At 38.5% G+C, this 23497-nt stretch overlaps 1 protein-coding gene across 1 annotated transcript in view; it reads right to left on the reverse strand.

Annotated features, from left to right (window-relative positions):
• Positions 1-23497, reverse strand: part of ADAMTSL3 (ADAMTS like 3) — a 172501-nt gene that overhangs the window by 72533 nt on the left and 76471 nt on the right. Inside the window, exons 4-7 of the mRNA XM_058846711.1 lie at positions 23241-23368; positions 20803-20848; positions 13776-14012; positions 499-625 (exon numbers count right to left, since the gene is read on the reverse strand). Coding sequence (XP_058702694.1) covers positions 499-625; positions 13776-14012; positions 20803-20848; positions 23241-23368 — 538 coding nt within the window. The remainder of the gene's footprint in view (positions 1-498; positions 626-13775; positions 14013-20802; positions 20849-23240; positions 23369-23497) is intronic.

Below are 23497 nucleotides of genomic sequence, written 5' to 3' on the forward strand. Positions count from 1 at the left end.
GTCTTCAGACACCACCAAAAAAAAACCAAAACAAAACCAAAAGCCAAACCAAAAACCAAAAACAACCAACCAAAAAAAAAATTAAAATCAAAGTTAATTTGAAAACCAGCTACTTTCAAATACAGGCCACTATTTCCATTAAACCATCTATAAGATGTTTCCATGATTTAAAAACTTTGCTCCAGCACCACATATACTGCAACATGAGGATACCCTCTAAAATAAGATGTGCATCTTGATGGTTATTCCTGATAGAATGAATTTAGTAGCTCTATAAAAAAAATAAATGCATATCTCAAATTCTTTCCTAGCTATACCCTAATGTGTGGTATCCCTCACGGAATTTCAACAGCCTAATCTAGCACACACTTTAGAATAAGTAGCTTTGTAAAACTGCAAACAATTACACAGTTAAAAGGTCACTGCAATATGCATGCTAATATACAAGCAGAAAACACAGTCAAGGAGAAATTACCATAGCATCAATTTGCAACTTACTTTTTTCTGGTGAGACATGTGCCTTAGCTTGTCCCCTCACAAGCCTGCATGTTGAGCCATCTCCTGCACAGATTCCACAGTTGTCTTCCTTGGCATTGCTCCCAAGTTGTCGATCACAGCCTACTGCCTGCCAACATCAACACCACAGTCAGAAGGAGGGCAAAGCTGTAGTAGACATGCTCAGGTTTCTGGAATTTTATTTATTATGTTATCCTTTTGATTTTATGAGTTGGCCTCATTCTATCAAAGCATATCTTGCCATTTAGGATTTTAAAAGCATGCTGTCATTTCCATGATTTTAATGATGAACCACAACAACTGATATATTAAGCTATTCAAGCATAGGAAATACATGAATCTGTTTCCCACTACTTATGTGAATGAATACCATTGAGCATTATTCTTTCCAACCCAAGGCATAACTATGTTATTTACACTTTGGTTTTCATCACCTGTTTAATTATGTCTGAGATAGGATAAATGCAATTGAATAACCCATGTTAAAAATTTAAAGGGCACTCAGCCTCCAGATTCATGGACAGGGAACTGAGGCAGTGCTAACATTCTAGTGTCTTGGCCATTCAGAATTTAACTGGCACTTCTGTAGATCTATTTGCCATTTACATCAATGTCAATTACATACACATTTGCTAACTAGCTTTTAAAAAACTTGGACCATTCACTCCTCACCTTTTGATTTTTTTCTAGTTTATGAATGTAAGACCCATTCTATAAAAATTTCCAACGACTATTATAAAAACACCCAAACTTAAACACTGCCAAAAATTCAAAAAAGAAATTAAAAAAAAAACCAAAAACTGTCAACTGAAAACCCTCCAAATTATAATGAAAACATTTTTCCAGGTTTTTCTTTTTCTGCATATCAGTCAACTACACAAGAAAGATGGGAGTGAGAACGGAAAGACAAACAATAGACAGAACTGACTAACACCTTCCTGATGAATAGAAGATAAATATTTGGCCTCACCTATCTTACTCTTCACCATTACATAGAAGAATTTTTCAGGGAGTAACACATGCTGAACGATGTGGTAAAAAGCTGATCTCCAGCTTCAAGTTTTCTCAAGTCAACCTACATGTCTCTTACATTCACATTTCCCTGAGAAGGGCAGCTAATTTGTCATGGGTGTACGTATTTAACAAAAATCCAAACTGACAAATGGATAGAAAACCCTCTGGAAACTCACAGTTAAAAGCAGTGCTAGAATTCTGAAACTGGCCAGCACACACCTCTTCCTATATAAAAATGCTTGGAAGGGGCAGTCTCAGCTGCCAAGATCCACTGCATCTGTGCTGTGCCAAAACTGACACACGATCCCCTTGGAGAGGTGAGGATCCAGTCCACACGTAAGAGGCAGGGCTGGGTCTTCCAGTCTGAGTTAACACAGACACACAAATCACACACATCCACTGCCAAACACGGAGAAATGCAATCTTAAAGTTTCACATGTCTGTGGAAAAGAAAACAAAGCAGCCCCACCTCCTCCTCCTGCCCCTTTCCCTTATTTTCCCAATTCCCTACAGCCTGAATTCCCTTTAGAGGAGGGCATTAATGGGGACAGTTTAAATGCTTCAGCTGAGAGACCTGCAGTGAAGGCATCTCCTTGCTAAGGACTTCAGATTTACCAGAGAAACCTACATTAGCAGTAGGAAATTATTTTATTCCTGCAGCTGAAGGGGATCTTTATCCTATGTAGCCCAGCAAGGAATTAATTTTAAAAAGAAATAAGCCACTTAGCACTACCAGTAAATCATTTCCGTTTTAAGAAAAACTTAGTTGTAAAAATAAAGCAAATTTACACATGTGTGAACAGATGCTTATTTACCACAGAGAAAGCATGTGGGAACACTGCACTATAATATAGGCATGGATTACAGATTAAAGTATTTGCCCTTGAAGTTGTCTTGAGCTTTAGCTCCAGGTTCATTACTGACATCCAGAAGAATATAAAAAAATAAATGGTTGTAAACAGATGACTATAAAAACAAGTCTGTCTTCACACTTTATAAGCAATTAACATTGAGAAATGAATGAAAATACCATTTAAGAAACAGCAACTGACTGGCCCACTCTGTGAATCAGAAATCAGATGAAATTTCATGGGACATAACAATACACATTTACCTCAGCACTGACAACTCTTTCAGTTCCCAGCTCCACAACAGAATTTCTTTTCTGACCTTTGAAAACTCCTGTGCTTTTCCATTCCAGTCCATGGAAGGGATCTAACTGCAGATCCCCAGCTGACAGAGATGTTGCATGAATTAATCTCCTAAAGTTGGTGAAGCATGCAGATGGAGACCACACCAGTGGTTGAGAGAGTCCATATTCCTCTTTGGAAGACTTTAAAAGTAGTTACTGCTCTTCACCGATTCTCCTGCCCTTATTCATATAAAGATACTACGAGAACATGGAGGTAAATTCTATCACTGCAAGTGTAATGTCTCAAACACATCTCCATTTCATACTGTAATCTCCTTTTCAAAATATTAAAAAACTGTTTACCACTCATCAATTAATTTCAAAGAAAAAATAAATTGCACAAAGTGACACCCTCTGTGGAAAAGTGCTGTTTTTCTTAGTTTAAGCTCTTGCATATTTTTAGGCTAAAGATGCTGCAAGTCTTTAGTGGGAGGAGGGCACTGAGCAGGCAGAGCAAGACCAGCCCATTAGGGCCCAACATGACAATAACAAACATCCAGACTGGGCTCTTGCACACAGCCCCTGTGAAAACAAATTCCCTGTGGGTGTAACAAGAATTACACAACTGTGCAAACACAAGGCATTATTGTGTCCTACACGGAATGCAAGAGAAGATAATCAGCACAGCAGCATATTTTAGAGGACTGTTTCATATAGTATTATTGCTTATTTTTTAATAATACACAAATGCCACAGAAATAAAACAGGAGTGCTAGCTGCAAGGGACTTGGATGTGGGAAAAGGTTTACAGCTCCCCTGACAGCAAAGGTGGTTTGTTCAGCGAGATGCATTCACCCTCTGCAGGTTTCCTTCTCATATTATGTTTACATCAGCTGTTACAAATTTGAATATCAAGCAATTATATGTGGGAACACAACTTAGAAAACAACTCAAATTATAATCACAATTTTGACTTGAAGTTAGCATAGAACCCCAGATTTTGTTTAACATGAAGCACCCAAAAATTCCACAGGATTTCAGTGACAAGCCACAAATTTAAAGCTAATTCAAGAAGGAATCTTAATGAGTGAACACTGGGATGGGACATATTTCAAACCTCAGAGTCTACAGCCAGCCTTTTTTATCTGTTTGTAAACCCATGATGGGCAATTTCTCAGGTGTGCTGAACAGCCACAGATCTCACCAGAAGAGGAAGGTGTGAGGTTTCCAGCTTTGGAAACTGGGTCTCAAAAACATATGGCATTGTGACACCAAATATTATGAATTTAAGGTGTTCATATTTTGGCCAGTAACTACTGCAAGAAAAAAAAAAAAAAAGGTGTTTGATGAAACATTTTGAAGACAGTAAATATGGTTATTTGCAAATAAAGCTGCAACAAGGACAAGAAAATGATAAATGGCAACAGCCTTGCTCTGCTGACCCACCACCTCAGCCAGCCAAAGGAGCTGATGATTTTCACAATTAAGGCATTTTCTAGGATTAATTTACCCCACATTGCTTGCTGTTTACAGAGCAAAGGGATCAGCTATAAATGTTACAGGCAGACTGGGAAAACATCTGCAGGCTTTTAGGGCATAGTCAGAAAGAATATTAGGTGATTTTAACATAGGCTGAATAAATGAAACAAGTGATAACACAAACTGTGTCATTGAAGAATTGGGACCCTGTGAATTTAAGAAATTTGTTATCATAAATATCATCATCCCAAAAAATGATACAGGTATTGTAATGACCAGGCTGTAATTGATCCCCTCAGACAGCAGGGAGAATATTCACCAATATGTAACTAAACAAACAGCAAGTAGAAATTTAATATAAAAGGAGTATTGAGAAGAAATGAGCACTTTGTGAATTTATAAAATTGTCCATGATGGGGTATCAGTGAATTTGGATATGGCAGGACTATTTTCAGAAACAGGTCTACCATCCATTACTATTTTTGGACAGAACCTGAATATGTTACTTGTCTGTTCTTACAAAAGAAAAAAATTAAAAAATAAATATGAAAAAGAGTTATATAGTTTATAGAATTCTCCCAGGCAGTCTTACAGGCAGCTCAGATAGAAAGCATCTGGTTAAGCAGTGAACAAAACCACTCATCTGCTTCAACAAACCTTTAGCATGGCAGTGCTGTTGTGAAAGACAATCCTGAAGGGTGTTAAATACTTGGAGCATGCTTAAAATAGTTCATGTAGGTTCAGAAAGGCAAAGGAAGAGCAAAAGGTCAGGGTATAAAATACAGTCAAATAGATGAAAGAGAAGAATGAAATCACTTTTGATATGTTAAAAGTGACTTTGGAACATTACAAATATTTTTGCAAATATGAATCCAAAAATCACTCAGAAGCTCATGTAAAGCTGTTTCTTTAGGTCATATCTAATTAGCAGTGCTTCAGCTGAGGAACTGGACTTAAACAAAGAAATTAATGTAGCATGTTAATTTTGATTTGTGAAGGTCCAAGAATAATCTGTTAAATTCAAGAAGATTCCTTTGTTTAAGATGTTTATAATTAAGTATGATAAGGAAATGGACAGGACTGCAAGGTGACAGAATTTTACCTAAAATTCCAATATGCTAAAAAAGCATCATAGTAAAACACAAGGCAAATCCCACCCATGCCCTCCTTCTCTCCTTCCAGAAACTTCTCTAAATAAATACAAGTACAAACATGGATTAGAATTGCCAGTGCAGAGTCTGATACAGGATCCAGCTTTAAAATTTCAGCATTTGCTTGTTAGACCATTGCTTTAGACCTCCTGAACTGTGGCATTAGCTCAGCTGGCCACCCACCTCCAGCTGCAGGCACTCCCAAAATAGGCACAGCACTCTTTTTGTAGAACTCATTCTTCAGCAGTGAGTTGTCAGTTATAAACTGACATATACACATTTCAATTATTCAAGGAGGTTTCAGGAATGCCAATGACTCAAGATTATATACCTCAAATAAATAAGTTGAAGATACACCTACACTTTATAAAATAAAAATATTTCTGAGATGAGTAAAACCAGACATCTGCATAACAAGCATCATATAAATGTTAAGTGTCCTTATTACTATCAAAAGCATAAAATCATATACAGCAATATAGATAATGATAAATAATATTTCTCTTTCAAAGTGAGCTTTCCCCCTTCTAGGGTCCTCTGGAGCCAAAGATCCAGGTACAGCCAGAGAAAACAAATATTCTAAGTTCTCCTAATAGAAGCAGCCACAAAATAATAAATCACTGCTATTTTTATTTGTGACAGATACATAAATTCTATGAAACATTAAAACTGAAGCTGCACTAGTGCCATTATTTTTCTATCTACCGTGTCTTAGACTAAGCTCTTTAGCAGACATGCCATTTAAATATTCAGAAATGTATTTTCTAAATACTAAATCATTTTCTACTTCGACTAATAAATTTATTATTGATACAGACTCTCATTTATCAGTAATTCCATTAAAATGATTAGGTAAGCTGCTTTTTTGCAGTGTTCTATATTTACTAGAGGGACTGGCAGATCAGTGTCAGGGAATAATGCCCTTTATTAATGTGATTTGGTTTAATAAAATGAAAATAGAAAATCAGTTCAACAATATCTCAACATGACATAACTACCATCCTTCTACAGCTGCTGAGCAAACCCCCAGCTGTCAGGAAAAGCCAGTTGAAGGCTACTCTGGGTTACATTTCTCTCTGTGTGCTTCCACTGGCCTAGCTATTTCAAAGGATGCACAAAATGTTTACTCCAGGGACAACCTGCAAGTGGAATTTCAACACAAACATACAGATGGCATTTAGTGAAATTCAGCTGAAGCAGAAAACCCAGAAAAATCATTTAAGGGGAAGTGCCCAACGTGCTTAAAATGTCAAATAAGTATGGTATTTCTGCTGAGCAAGGAACCGCTCTGCAGAATGCACAAATGGAGATGATAATTGTATTTCTCACATGAATGTGATAGAGTTACTGCACTGGAGATCCTTCCCCTTAAGGGCTGAACAGTCTGTAATTATCTCAGTACCTGCTGTCCAGTGGTTTTTATTTTCAAGCTGGCCAGCAGCAGCTCTGCTGGAGCTGTACCTCAGAAAGGAATCCTGTGCTGGCTGGAGCGCTGCTCTGCTGAGGGGTGGCAAAGGCTTTGTGTTCCAGGTGCAAGTGCTTTCCACTGCCTTTAAAATTTGTCAAGATTTGCAAAATATAGTGGGAAAGCAAACTGTTACACCAAACATATCCAATTAAGTGATCTGACTGCCCAGCCACTAGGATAGCAGTATTTGCACTGCTATAAATCAAATTATTTATTTCAGGCTTACAAGAGATGAAAACTAAGATAAAAATGGAGTAAGAACATCTACATACTTCTGAAGGTTATCAGCATTGCCCAAAACACAATATAACCTCTAAATTACTTCTGTCAAAATTGCCTTTTCCAAGTTTGTGCCTTGACTAAGAAAGGACATGTTTTATTTCAGCATTTAGTAGCAAAGGAAGAAAACAGCGAAAAACCCTTACATGCTCAAAAAGACAAATCTTCATTGCAGTTTATTAGAATCACTCAGTAGGGAAAATTGAAATCCTCTGTGTCTTGCTGAGAGAAAAGATATTTCTATTTCCAAAAACACAGACACTCACAAAATCCAAAACTCAGATAAATTAAGGTTGTGTTTCACTGCATGTACTATCACAGTATAGAGATCTCATTGCATCAATGTCAGCTATTTGCTGCATTTTCCCCTCTACTTGTCTTAGCACAGAATTCAGCACAGGCAGATGTCAGGACTGACTATCCACACAAAAAACAACTAATTTTAAATATGGCTATGGGAATTCATGGTAATAAAAACATGAATAAAAAATCTGTCATGTGAAAATCTTGCTCTCCTTTAGTCAATATTTTTCATGTCTCTTTGCCCTGCTGTAAAACCCTTCTGTCATTCAAAGCCCATCTATTCACGGATTTTGCACTCTCTGCTCACATCCTTCACTTTGTGATAGCTTCAGCTAGCACTTTATTCCTACACAGATAAAATATGTCCCTGGAGAGAGCATAAAGAAAAAAGCTCCCACTGTCTCTTTCCCATGATCATCATCCACACGTAATTGATTCTGACAAGCAGAGGGAGAGATACCAGAACATCCCTCCAATTAAGCAACTTACTTCTTCCTTTTTTTCTTTTAAATTTACTTTTAAAAGTAGTGTGGAACCTTAGCTTTCAAACAGCGCTTTCAAACCCTAGTTTATCCTCACTGAGGATTTATCTTGGTCTGAGTCATGATTTTCTTCTCACATGGTCCTGTCTCATAACTCTTCAGTTTGTCTGAGCTAACAAAGGCCCGATTGTGGCAAGGGTTCTCACATCTCTGGAATCAAACCAGCCCAGGACAGTAGCAGCCCAGACAAGCTGACACAGGCTTCAGCATGTGTTAATTAACAGAACAAAGCCCCTCCAGGGACCTTGTGCATGTATTGAGGACCAGCCATGAACGCCCAGCCCATCTCCTCCCTGGCTGCCAAGGGGCGCAGGCAGCAGCCGTGCTGGGAGGAGGAAAACTTCCTCTGTTCAAGGATTTTCAGTTCCTCACAGGTAAGAAATCAGGCAGTAAAGGCAAAGTGTGTCAAAATGCAAACCTCAGAAGGGAGGTGTAAAATAACTCAGAATGATAGGCACAAGGAGACGCTCCATGATGTTCGAATTCCTGAGCCATCCATACCGAGGAAAAGAACGTAAAGCAATAAAAAAACCCCCAGAAAATAAAAAAAATACAGTGCATAAAATTCACTGCATACTAAAGGGCTCCTAAAAAGACTTTCCACATATTTCTGCTGACATTTTATATCTGAAAGCAAGAGCCTAAAGAGTGTTCCACAACTCTGTAAATCCACTTCCATCAAATAAAACAAAGTGTTTCCAAAACCTTTAACTCTTACTACAGGATCTGTCACATGCTAGAGGAGCTCAGAGATTATAGGACCACCCAGCAGGAGCAAGTACCCCTTTCCCACATGGCCTCCATTTAAAAAAAACACACATACACACAACCAGAGGATAGGACACAAACTCCCAGTGAGCTTCTTGTTTGTGAGAATGCTTTCAAAAAAGAAATCAGTATACGAAATCAAATTACTTTGCTCCTTTTCTGGCTGGGTTCAGCCAAATCTGCCTTGCCTGGTGATGTTAGCACTGGGAGATTTGAAAGTTACTAAGGCTCTACTTCAAGATGACACCCAAATCATGAGTTTTTCTGCTATCACTGCTCACATGATTTAGGTCCTTGCTAGGCTGGGAAGTAAAGTCACATTTGCACTCAGCTCACTAAAACAAAACAAAACTTGGCAGAGAACCACTTAAGACCAAAGAAGTATAGATAAGAAACTGGAGATCAGAAAAAACCCACTACTCATCTGACAAAAAAACAATAAACTTCCACAGTAAGAAATCCCTAAAGAGTGCATTCTCCATAAGAAACAGTAGGAGAGAGAATGAGATAAGAGCTGAAAAGAAAGACCAGTTTCTAGCAGCAGTGGGAAACTGCAAAATAAAAACAAGTGATCCCAAAAGACCTTTTCAGTGTGAGAGAGCACCCTGTTATTATTTATTTATATTATTTATTTATTTGTAAAAGTCCACCACTGAGTTGCCAGCAATGTTGCAAGGGAACCACCAGGCCAAGGTGGGCAGTGGCATTCAGAGTGGGGCAAGTGCAGCCTTTGAAGGGTGGCTCCATCATCTGCTGGCCTGCCAAGAGCTTCCACAGTGAGAAACCAGCCCCTGAAGCTAGGAAGGGTGACAGGTCACGTAGGATGTGGCAGCCCCTCCTTAGCTCAGCCTCATCCTCCAGTGGGACTTCTGGAGAGCCACCAACATCTCCCAGCTGAGCTGCAGCTGGAGCTCCCCACTCCCAGTTTTATCACCCCTGTCACACGTGTGCAGCCACATGAAGTTTTTCATATGTAGCTCCGAGAGCCAGAAAGTTTTGTTGGATCTCCCTGAGTCACTGCCAGTCCTTCTGGGCAGGGTCCAGCCTGCCAGCTCTGGTGCAGTAACATGGAGACAGAGTACAGCCATCTACACAGGGGTTCCTTCATGCTCCAAAATGCACTTTACTCTGTGCATGTGCTAATTAGTGGTACCCAGGAAAGAATGCCAGGTTTAATACAAGAGCTGCCTTAACACAGAGCTACCTCAAAATCAATTCTTCCTATGAATCACTCAAAGGATAAAAAGAAGAAAAAGGCAACACAGATTTTTTTTTCCTAATTTTTAAGTATTAAAGAAAAAGATCAAGAGTAAGTATCAATTTTGGGAAAAAAAAATTGTTTTTTTAACAGCTATTCAGGAATTAACTACTCAGATGAACATGTGTTAGAAACATGTCTGCAGTAACACAGGATGGAAAGAAAACCTTCCTCTCTAAGTCTCTGCACACCAAATCCCCTGTGCATCTTGGGCTGTCTTAGAACATATTTACAGTAAAAAAAAATGTATCTGCAGGAACCAAAAGAGAAAGTACACAAAACAAGCAGTTTGAGAAAGCAACTCAGGATAAAAGGAGTCAAGATGCAGAAGAAATTAATAATCTGCTATAATTTTAAGCTTAAAACACAAACAAACCTTATAAAAAAAAAAAAGAGGTGCAAGAGTCTTCCAAGAGCTTACAGAAACTGTTTTCAATGAAAACTGACAGATATTTACATCAGGCATGAGAGTGCTTTGGTGGTGAGTGATACCTACCCGCCATATGATGACATGTGACAGAAGAGAACTGGCATGGCAGAAGTTGATGGCGCTCCACTTGACATGTGGGATGTGTTCTGATGTCAGCTAAATTTATGCCATATGCTACAAAGCACAGTGTAGTGTCTGCCTTTTTTGGAACACAAACAACTTGCTGACACTAAATGGAAAGTTCACTGCAGGATTTACATCATCCTTGACCTAATTGTGACAGCCTAGGACAGAACTACCCAGGCTGCTCCTTAGGACTCCAGATTTTTTGGGTGATGCGTGTATTTGCTGTCCAAACACATTACTCCATATTAGGAAAATTATCATTGTAACCATTTCAGGCGCTGGCACAACTAACACCCCATTCTGCATTCTGGTAGAAAAAAAGCAGGTCTGCACAAATTAAAAACAAACCCCAAGAAGAGGCAGGGCCCCAAAGCAGGCGGAATAACTGGGTAAATGTTGCCCACATATGTGTCTGACATGCAGATGTTTCTGGATGTCTCCACCCACATCCAGATGGGCACAGCAGGAACATACAATATGAAAAAATGTTTTGGGAGTTATGCAGAGACTAGAAAAAATATCAGAAGTGTGAAAATCCTGGCAGTGAAGTTTTGACCGGTCCCCATTTAACACAACAGCCCCAGATATATGGGTTGGTAACAGAAGCAGGACAGTAGCAAACTAAAAGATGATCAAATGGTTTGACTGAGTTAAGCCTCAAGCAAGCCCAAAATATCTTACTCACTTTCCCAATAAACCCTTTCCTGCTCCACCATCTTTAGATTTCACCTCCTGTAAAGCCTCACACCTCCTACTCAGTGCAGCTTTGTTATCTCACAACTTTTTTTTGATAGAGCTTATTTAGCTTGATTTGCTTGATAAGGGAAGTGCAAAAGATCAGAACTTTGGAGAACAAGAATTCACCATCTTTGTAAATTCAGATGCTGCCAAGGTGAGAGCTTGAACAAGAGGCAGAATTGGTGGTGCAGCCCAACCTTAGCAGGAACCAGAACACAGATGAAAGTGAAATCACGCTGGGGAGGAGGGGAAGTTGAGCCAACTTTGAGACAATAAATGAGCAAAACCAGCACCAGTCTCCTTTATAGCAAGTCTTTGGTGCTCCCAGGCACAGAAGTGAAGATACCCACATCAGCAGTGTGATTTAGATGAGTTAGCTGTAAAAACCCTTGCCAAGTAATTTGCTGGCTGTGCCAATTACATGTCAGAAGCCACCAGACGGATCTTACAGCAACAATTGTGGAAAACCACGATGTGCTGTCCCTCTCTTAAGAGCAGTTGACTAAATAATCATCTTCTTCTGGGAAAGACTAGGAATCAATTTGTTTTCTTTTCCTGCTCAAACACGAGTAGCACAAAGCTCTGTGCTGGTTCCTGAAGAGGACTCCACCTCCCACAGCCCCTTTCACAAGTAAGAAATCTTTCACTCTGCTCCCAAAAGAGTTTGCAAAGTGGAAAAGGTTATTTAAATGAAACTTCATTTAAGTTTATTGAATTCTACTTCAATTTTTTTACCTTAATAATATTATCCGACACTAAATTAGCAAATATATACTTTAAAAAGCAAAAATTTTCCATTTGTGCAGAAACATCTCAGGAATGGCCAGTGATTTCAAGAACATAAAGAGAAAACAGTTCACTCTTTATGAGCTTCACCAATAAATTAAAAAAAAAATTAGTAAGTTACAGCACAGGACACATTATAAACATGTTTGTTCTAGGCTTTTTTCCTGAAGATGTTACCACACAATGAAAAATATTTTTGTGAAATTGGAAGAAATAATGAAAAAAACCACAAATGACAGACAAAGAAAAGAAATTGATTCTCATCAACCATGTAAGAGTTCCAGTTCCTGCTTCTGGAAAGATTAATTTCTTCTGCACCTCTTCATTTATTCTAAAAATTAATTATTTACATTTCCAAGTATTTCATATCTTATGTACGCATGAATACTACAAAATGCTAAGAAGAAACATTGAAAACACCCCTTTTAAATATACCTCCCAACTGTTCTTCATGAGCTTAGATCCACTCTGGGCAAAGAGAATTTTATGCCATGTGTGAAAGGTGTTTGAAGTCACTATGGGAGACACTGGCAACCCCAAGCCCTTGAAAAGCCCAGAGTACCTTAGATCCAGCCTCACACTTAGGCTGCTACAGGCACAGACAGCAAAGGCTGCTGTAAATACACCTCCTAGAAAAGGCTGGGCAATCCTCCTGGCTAAATTCCTCTTCATTAGGATAGGAAGCGTCAAAAAGAACAGGACACAAGAAATATATTATTTGGCAAGCGCTCCCAGAGTTTCTAGAGGTATATCCTATTTCAAATAGAGGGCAACAAACAGTGCTGAATCCCACAGTGAAGTTCTATTGACAATTGAAGTCTCTCTGTGAGGAATTCTGTTTCAGAGGCAGCAGATGCGCTGTGTGTTGACACGACTGGCATTGGAAGCGCAGCATACACAGAAGTCACATAAAACCCACAGCAAGGTCCAGATCATATATTAATGTTGCTATAATCCATGCACCAGTCTTCTGCCAAATGTGTCAAATTTTCCTCTATAATAGAGCTATTTTTCTCACTGGGCCATATCCTGCATTTTTGAGTCGCACACATTGTAGACATTTAACAGAGCAACAACCACTTGCAGAGAAAGAAAACTAATTGCAATAACATGTCCATTCTCTATAAACTGCTCCGTTCATAAAACAAGTTTGCAAGATTGCTTTGTTAATGAGACATGGGCAAGGCAAGCAAGCCTCAAATATTACAACTGTCTGCTTTTATACTAACAGTGTAAAGTCAATAGCATAACTAATAAATAATAAATATACCTAGATATGTATATTGCCATTTAAGGATTCAAACAATCAGCTTGTGCAAGCACAACATACAGTCACTCACCCATACAACAAGACAGGCCTATACACTCACACCTGCCATTTTGGGCTGGATCCCATAAAATGTGCAATTTTCTCCTTAACAGAGATTACATGAGACTCAGAAAATGAATAAAATTAAATGGAAGGCTCTGCAATTCCATCACGTCCTCACAGATATACTATATTTTGGAAAGCTTTAGCTACAATAGCTAGGTTCATTAATTTTTATATGCATAAATAGAAGAGTGAATGAATTTTATTGACCTTTTATCTATATAGATAAACATTCATGGCTAAGGCAGTCAGGAATTCTGTGTCTTCCTGAAAAGGTAAGTTACAATCCATTTGACAGCACTTTCAGATACATCTAAAATGATAAATAGAATGAAAAACAATCCCAAAGCACCCACTGAAGAGCAAAGTGCCTCACAACAAAGACCCCATTTAGATTTACACTGTGAACATACCTGGCAAATTCCACTGATGCACATATCCAAGGATTCAATATTGCAACGAGTACCATCTAGCACTTTTGGGGCAAGCTCCACAACCAAGTTCTTTCCCAGAGCTTGACATTTCAGGGCACAAGGTGCAGTAGGATCATTATACACAGGGATCCACTCATAAAAGTGTCCCTGGTATTTGACATCATTGTAGGCAGAACACTGCTGTGCTCTAAAGTCACCAACATCTGAAGGACAGTCCTGAAAACAAACCAAATATTAATTCTTTTTAAACTAGGGTAAACTTATCTGATGAATAACACAGAAGCTCTTCAGGCAGGCTTGGTTCAAGAACTGATGTGCTTTGACAAATATGCCACACTACAAAGTTTTACCGTGCATATTAAAAGAATTTGTTGCTTAATTCATTGCTTGGAGTGCAAGTACAGAATATAATGCATATTCCAGCAATAACAACATAACTTATATGAGAGGATAATTTAAAATGCTAATTTTTATGACACCAGGTAGTACAGTTAAAGTCTGGTTCTATAGTAAGAATTAGCTTCTGAAGAAATCTATATATTTTAAGTAACTACAAGGTGATGTCTGATATATTAAATATTTCTCTTTTCAGTAGCTTTTCCCACTAAAGGATTCCTGAGGCCTCTGTACTCATTCATCAATTCATGTGTCAGAGTAATGAAAGAGGCATTAATGCTACATATAAATAAATAAATAAAATGTGTCAAATTAATTGTTCAATATTGCTTGAAAAAAGCACAAGATTTAGGAGGAAACACCAGAACTTTCAGTACTTAGTCCTTTAGTCTAATTACAAAACACCTTCACCTCATGAAAGCAGCAAGGCTTATTTTGTTGGAATAAAATAAACTTCAAAGAGGTAACAATTGGTTGTTTATTTCCAGTCCTAATGAGACAATTCCCTACGTTCTCCCACACAGAGCCTCAGCACACACAGCTGAAAGACCAACTATGAGAAATGCTTGAAATAAAACGTTCTAAAATATTTTTTTCTACATAAAGCATTGCACTCAAACAATGATGTTAATATTAAACTATGGTGACAGGAATGGAGATGAATACTGAGTGATTTGAAAATAACTTTGGTAAAGTACTGGCAAAGGAGTTATTGTGTCAAACAATTCCTCACTGCAGACTTCATTTGAAAGAATGTCCAGTGTCAAGGAGTCCATACACCAGACTGAAAGGATATTCTTCCAAGAATTCCAACTGCACATATAAGCCAGATGTGAGGCTGATTTTAAAGTTTTGTTTTCATTGGATGGAAGATTGAAAGATTTTGATGTGTCAGGCGAACTCATGGAACTTATTACAAAGTATTAGTTAACAACACTGATCCCAAGCACAGCTTCAACCTTATCAGCAAACAGAACCTTCCCCAAATAAAGCTGACAAAATAGTAAGTGCATTATACAGGACTGGAGAGTAAAACACACAGGAGAAAGTTTTGAATTTCAGCCCAATGCCCCCAACAATATTGCACTCATTCTGTTTTTTTTCCACCATGGCAAACAGTAGCCTAGAACTCTCTCTGAATTGGTTGTAATCTACATAAAATACCTTCTAAAAATCAGTATTATATCTATTGACCAACACATGGAGCTTTTTCAGCTGAGCAGTGAGCCAGTCACTGAACTTCCCCAGCAAAACTTTTCAGCTCTAACGCTACACCTTACAGTGACAATAATTCAAAATGATACTAACACATTTTGTATTACTTTTAATCTGGGATAATGCTAGTTTTAGCCATATTTTTTGGAACTATAGAGTGATGGAATAAGACATGGAGTATTTTACCTCTGCAAAATCCCTCAAGTGAGAGCTTCTACAGACATCAAGTAAATACTGTGAGAAGCCACACATATTTACAGCATTGTCACTCCCCAGAAATTCACCAAGTTTGCACTGGTGTAAATGAGAGCAGAATTTTGGCTCTGACTTATCTGTCACCTCTCATTTTCCACAATAGCAAGTCTAAAAAGCAGAGAGGACTTCAGAGTTCATATGGATACCATATGGCTCCCTTCCACTGATGCAAACAGAGGAGCAACTAAGGATCAAAAAATATTAAGTGGACATTAGATTCAGGTAAAGTCAAAAGCAGTATTTGGGAGCAGTGTTACTCAGCCATGCACAGCTACATTTTCATCACAAAGAATGAAAGAATAATCTGTAGAGCAGGCAGAGTGACGCCCTTCAGCTGAGGTCTGACGGGCTGTTGTTACAATCCTTTATCACAGGGTGTTGATGCGATGCCAAGACACAAACACCACAAAGTCAGGATGTCAAACCCTTGGTTACTGTATGTTTCTCATTGATTCAACACAATGCAGCTCCTTCCTTCCACTCGCCTCCTGGCTGCCTCAGAGCAAATGAATTCTCATCTCCCTATTCTCTTTTGGCATCTTCAAAGAACCCAAAGTGATTCTGGCAGCTCGATTCACATGCCAGCTCCACCTGCTTTATGTTTGAGCTCTGTTCAAAAGCAGGAGCATAAAAGGAGCATCACAGAGGGGTATCAAAGAGCTAAAATTATTATCATTTGCATTATATCAGAGTTTGGATGGCAACCAAGTCCAGATCCCAGTCTTCCAGAGAACAATAAATATTTGTGTAACGAAAGGAGTTTAAAGAGAAAGACAACTAAGCACAGAATGAACGCAATCAAGACAACAAGTAAACTTGTAAACATCAGTTTAATTCCATTAGAGTGTGTTGTAAAAGTGAAAGGGAGCTTAAAAAATAGAAAGGAAAAGGCAGAGCAAACATGTGAGTGGTAGGCAAGGATGAACCATATTCAGGAAGTGGGCAAGGTCATAATATCAGACAACAGTGTGGGGGACCCAGCCCTCATCCTGTTTGTGTGTCTCTGGTTTTAATCTATTTCAGACATCACTTCATTCCACCATTCCCTCTTTCCTCACAAGTTTTCACATTTTTTCTTACTTGTTAAATTTTTTTGCTACTAATTTCATGATTTCTCCAATTTCTTAATTTCACCAATAGCTTTTGTCTCACACTCAATCCACTGAACCATGGCCAGGCCATTTGTAGGTTCATACACTGCATAAGGAGCTGAAGACATATCTATAAGGTCTAACACATGAAAATGTTGGCAAAAATAATCACACCCAGACCTTGCAGTGGAATGAAATGTATTTATGACATGACTTATGAACATGTTAGACAGATCTTGAAAAGATGCTTTAGACATGACTACCATGAAGATTAAAAACACACATATATATACATATATATTTCCATTTTTTTGGTGACAGATGATTAAAAGCTACTGCATCCAAGGGCTGGCTTCTTATGAAATGTATCTTTGAGTTTTGGCAATGAGCACCCTCAGCCTTTGAAAACAAAGCTGACCTGGGAAATCTGTATCTTTGTAGGCAATGTTCATGTACAAAATATGAAGGTTGCATCAGACCCTGTGACTCTTGCCAACAATTACTCCACTGAAAAAAAGCACAAAAGAGAAGGCAAGAAAATTCCCAGTAAAAATGATGACACCAAAGAAAGTCTAGCCCTTTGTCTAGTTTTATTCTTTGAATCTCATTTTCTTGAAATCCAGCCAAATGTGATGAAGTCATTGTTTTGTTTTCTTTTTGTAATTAGCTTCAGGTTCTGTGTTTTTCCTACACAATTTTAAGGCCACTTCTAAGCTGAATCAAGACACCTGAGCTGGAAACCACCCCAGCCAAGGGAGCCGTATGGTAAATCAGCATTATAAATATAAACTAAATAAATGAACAGATTAGAGAGAAACTATGTAACTCAAGGTGAAATATTATAGTCTAAAGTAGACACAGTACAGCCAAGATTTTCTGAATGGGATAAATTAGCTGGTTAAGTGGAGGCTGGGACAATTATAGATGAATGTGTTGAACAAGTGTGAGCATTATCTGCATATAATAAAAGTTTACAGGGGAATTAAACATAGGGCTATTTTTTACAAAAAAAAAAAAAGTGTTTTTTCTGACTGTAAAGAATCACTCTGGCAAAAATATAAGTGACTTTTTGGCACACAAGAATGTGAAATTTATGGGGAAATGGCCCAAATAACTTGTTCTGTGAATAGGACCCTAAAGGATTAACTTAAACACTTCCACATAGTGCACATCATAGCATTAGAATGTAACACTATATACAAAAATTGAAATTTAAAAGAAGGGGGCAAGAAAGACTGAAAATCTCATTGAACAACATACAATGGATAGTTTATTTCTCTAAAGTCTCTATATGGAAGGCTGAAAGCATACATGCAGGTTTAGGACATCATGCACCTGGCATCTCAGTTATGATAGAATGATAAGCAGGCTATACATAAGCCTTAATCTTAGCAATTATTTTGCTGCTAAGACCTTGAATTAATTTTTATTGAAATATCACTAATATTATTCTGGAACTATGCTTGAGTTCAATGAACTTACTACTATTCCATTACAAATCCACATGAAACCAATTTTCTGGTAAAATGATTCTTGTTCTTTTCATTAGAATGACACACATATTAAGTTGTGCTTCATTTGTACTCCCCAATATAGATGTTAGTGGTGTAATGTATCATGTAGCAAAATTACATTTGCAGACAGCTTTACACTATGTATTTATACCAAATGTCTCATGTGGTTACCAGTAATACCTATTAATATGGAAAGAAGCTAGTATAAACTCCTAATTTTCAAACTACAATTTCATTCCTAAAGTGAGAAGCCTTGATTAGAAATAATGCTTTTGGGAAAATTATATCATCTGAATCTAAACTGGCCCAGTAGTATCAGATTTACATTAGGTGTAAGGTACTGTTTCAAGGTTAACTCAGATCTAAATTGGGTTTTGAATTCAGGGATGCCAATTTCAGAGATCAACTGTATATTAACAGTGGAAATCTCATTAAATATATTTTTCTCAGGAGTTCTTCACTATCTGACCCATAATCTAGGAAAAACCATTCCTGAGAGATTCTCACTGTATCTGAACTGAAATGGAAACCTGATCCCTTTCAGACATGCCCCAAAAGCAGAACTGTAAAGGCAGTTTCCTGTCTGGAAATTAACATTTGAATCATCATAAATTCAAATAGATTCACATACAAGGTGCCTGCCACTTATCACTTAAAATAAGTCTTGAAGTCAGAAAACAGGCTCCAGTGACTTCAGATAAACTCTCTGGGAGTTCAGAGAGGATATGAGAATCATCTTAATTTTCTCTATGATGAAGCAGTAAGTGCCTTCATTTCCATCAGATTCCTACTGCATAAATCTTAAAATGAACAGCATCCACAGCTGCCCTTTGATATGCTAAAAGCATTTAGACCTGTGCATGGCAGCAGAAAACACGCCCAGAGGGACCTCACCATCCTCCCACTGTGCACTGGCCTGGTGCTGGAGGAACGAGGTGCACTGAGGTGGCCTCTTCGTGCTCCCGGAGGAAGCTGCACTCTGGAAATCCCAGCATCCAGAAATCAGAGGTGTTACTGCACCCAGTGCATACAAACAGACATTTAGATAAGCACTGGAGCACTCAGGGACCGTGTGTTCATTGCTTACATCCTGACTAGCTGCAAGTTATCAAGTTACCGCACAGCTTTTAAACATCAGGGAATCTTTGCAGTTAGCATTTCTATTTATGAGCTCAGGCCATCATGCACCAAGATGTTGGGCCTTTTCTTCTGAAAGGGCAAGGGACAGGGTTTTTCTCCAGAATCTGGTTTTTGCATGCCCTGGGACTGATTCATTTATCACTTCCACTTGCTTCTGCCAGCGGGAACTTCGGCTGCGAGCTGCTGTGGTGGGAAATCCATCCAACCCTGAGGAATGAAATGTGGAGCAACCCAAGGTGTGAGCAAGCCTTGTTCTCAAAGAGGGCAGGAGCCAACTGGCACAGCAGACACTGGAGGTGTGGCAAACTGAAAAGCAGGAATGGTCACTTCTCCTAGGAGATGCACTAATTCAATATATTTACTGGGCAACTTCACAGCAGAACATGTCACACTCCACAGCTGCCTGCTGCTGGCAAAACTTATGGGATTGCTAATGACCGAGCATCACCTGAGCTCAGACACCTTTGGGTGTAATCCAACCCAAAGGAAATCCAGGCCTCACCTTGTAGTATTATTATTAATTACTTCTCTGCCTGCTGTCGTTTCTGGAATAGGACATATGACTGTCACATTGAAGGTAAGCCAAGCAAGGGGGTGAGTGCAGACCCTAAACCTGAAAGACTGTGTGTGCACACACGTTATACAGACCAGCGGTGCCACAAAGTCCTGCCTGAGCTGCTCAGCTTGGACAGCCTAGACCTGGGCTGAAGGGGAGCAGTTTGAGCAGCACAAAGCACAGCTACAACTCAGTGGAACACGAGTCATGAAGTTTGCTGCACGTGAATGGTTTTCATAAAAACGTGTCTGTAAAAATGAAACGCGATTGCATCACAGTAACAGCAAGTGTACTGTCAAAACTCCAGCTGCACACTCCCTCATGGAGATGGTCTGTGCCTGTGCACCTAAATGTGCATGCTCTTGCACACAGACATATAAAGATCTGGTTTAGGCAAACAGAGGGAATATAAGGAGTAATTAGTCTATTTAAGATCTGACAGGGACCAGGCACCTCTGTTCACATGAAGAGAGTCACCATATCAGTCACAAACGATCCAGAGCTCAGTTTAATGCTTCACCTACAAGATAGCACCCCCAGGAAAACCACCTGCTAGTTTAAGATGAGAATTGATCTGTTAATCCTCCAAAATGTGTAACTCCTAATAAGTGATATAAAACATTCTGAACCACGGTTGGCACTATAATTTCAAAAGAAAAATGTCCATCTGGGAAGTCTAAACTTGAGACCTCATGGTGTCATGCAGACTGAAATGTTTAAAAATGGTAATAATGATGGAAAGAAAATTATGCACCATAAGGTTTTAAATAAGAAGCAGCATTTCTTAAACCTTAACACATTTTTTGAATGAGTTGAACAGGATTAAAGGCCAGACTCACATTACTACTGCAGGTTTTGTATCGAATATTCCGACCTTCACAGTTCCTAAAAAAAAGAGTAAAAATGGTTACAGTGTACAATAGCAAAACACAACCTCTCCTGTTTTACAGCTAGTTATTCTCTCAAAAATTAGACTTTTATTGCTACTGCCCTACCATAATCTGGATTCAAAATACAAGGTTTAAATACAAAGGGGATCTGGGGATTCAACTCTTTACACTGCTGTCTCCCTTCAGCAAAGAACATGTGACTTTCCCTGTAAGCCAAATTTACTGCAAACCTTATGAAAAACACATTTATTTTGTGAAAAGGGCATCTCTAAGCCTGATCTATGCTGATTGCAACCAAGTTACTTCTAATAAATGGGATGTGACCTCCTAGAGGAGAAGATCAGATTATCTGATTCGTAATTTTAAATTAAACAGAATTCTCACAGTCTGCATGCAAATGTTCCCTATGCATGTGAATCCCGACATCAAGGCAATTCAGATCCTCAGTCTGTTGTTAGTAGCTGAAATAACAGGCATGTAATAGAGTCATGGTTATTTATTGTGGTCTCATAAATCTGGGGAGGTTGGGTTTCACACTTTTTTTTAAAGATACACTCTGCCAAACTTCTCAATAACGAACCAGCACTTTTGCACAGTGTCAGATATTTTTCTATGTTAAAAATGGCAATACCAAGCCTTTGAAAGAACTTAAAACATATTTCAAATGACTGGACAAGAAACTGTAATTAGTGATTTCTCTAAAATCAGGAATAGTGTTTTGGAATAATCCCTTCATACCAAAAAGATGTGCCTTACATTAAGAATGTGTGAACATATAACTGATAAATGGCACCTCTTGGACTTAATTTTCTTCTTCTTGCATGAAAATTGATAATTTTTTTTTTATAATGTGTGAGAGGGACTGAAAAATAGCATTTGAAAAGGAAAAAGAAATGGATGCCTGAAGTAAGAATTCAGCTGAAGGTAGAACTGTTAAAGCTCAAGGTATTACAAGTCTCAAATTTCCAATCTTTTCCAAGACTTACTGCATCACAACACGCAAATTAAAAATGTTTATGATGCACACAAATGTGAAAACTTTTGTTTCACAATTGTGTGCTTCCCAGACATTATTACAAAAATCAAACATAGAAAAAGTTTTTAAACTATGCATTTGTCAAGGAATGGAAAACACATGTTTTTCACAGGGGAACACATTAAAAATATTAATAAAACCACGGTGGAATTTATACTGCTACAATTTATTGAGCTTGTTTCACGGTCCCTAACACATTGGTATAGTATCAAGGCTTCTTGCTGTAACTATTACTTTTCTCCAACATCTTCGTGCATTTTTCACTATAAGAAACAGGCAGTGCTTTAATCAATCTTCTTTAGCTCTCTATTCCATACAGTTTGCCCTTAAGTAGCACATCACACTCCAAGCCTTCTTCAAGAAAAAGTGACTTCCTGCCTGATACAGCATTTAACTTAAAAAAATCTCAACCAAATATAAATGTAAACACAATCATCAGTTTTAAAAATGTTTAAGAATAATTCAAGTAAAACAAGCAATTATGGATGCCAGTACAGATGTCTCAAAGCTGGCTGGGATCTCTTTTTGCCTGACTACAGGCCTAGTGCTTTACTCCTACTTTAAGGATTGTACCAAAAAGTCCTACTTTAGTCCAGTTTTACTGCTGAGGTTAAAGGCTTTCACTGCATGCCATGCTCTCTCCAAGTCACACTAAGACATACATGAAAACATACAGCTACCTGGACCACTGCATAGAGAGCACTGCCAGGGAAGAATCAGAGAACCAATTTGGTTGGAAAAGATCTCTGAGATCATCGAGTCCAACCTGTGACCTGACACCACTGGGTCAATTCAGCTGTGTTTTAGCCATGGAGTGCCAGGAATACCAGAAGTATTCCTTCCTTAAACACTTCCAGGGACCGTGACTGCCCATTCCAGTGTCTAATCACCTTTCTGTGAAGAAATTCCTCCTAACATCTAACCTGAATCTCCCTTGGAGCAATTTGAGACTATGGCCTCTTGTCCTGTCCTTCCCCAATGGAAAGCAGCACCTGATACATCCATATGAGCAGCAGGCACTTAAGCATTATGTCAAGACATGTCCAAGTGCAGGCTGATTTGTACACAGGTAACTCACCATTTGATTTGTATTATAGTGAAAAGGACTCTCCTCTCTATTTGACCGTACTAAATAAATAATTCCTGCTATTCTGCAATTGGATTTCATGTTCAAGTTCAGAGTTAAATCCAAAATTATTTGTCTATTACAAACATGTATTAAAAGCAGTATTTTATAACACTTGATCTATCTTACACAGCACTTGGTCTCAGAAACAGAAACAACCAGAAGAGGATTGGAGATGTGCCAGAGCTGCAGAAGAGCCCCCACACAGATCAGCACGTGGCTTACCTGCCATTTAAGCATCTCCTCAGAGAGTAGGAGGCTCCCCCTCCACAGGTCCGTGAGCAATCACTCCAGGCCCCCCAGGCATCCCAGGAATCATCCTTATCTTCATCTGAGCGGGTAGTTCTGGAGTTCTAAATAAAAAAAGGAAGATGGAAAAGAGGGGTAAAAAAATTGTTCAGAATATATTTTACTGCTTGGCATTAATATTACCTGTTACGCTACTTTGCTGCTTATTTACTGTATTTCAAATATACTATTTT

The sequence above is a fragment of the Poecile atricapillus genome, chromosome 11, assembly GCF_030490865.1.
Source record: "Poecile atricapillus isolate bPoeAtr1 chromosome 11, bPoeAtr1.hap1, whole genome shotgun sequence".
NCBI classification, from domain to species: domain Eukaryota; kingdom Metazoa; phylum Chordata; class Aves; order Passeriformes; family Paridae; genus Poecile; species Poecile atricapillus.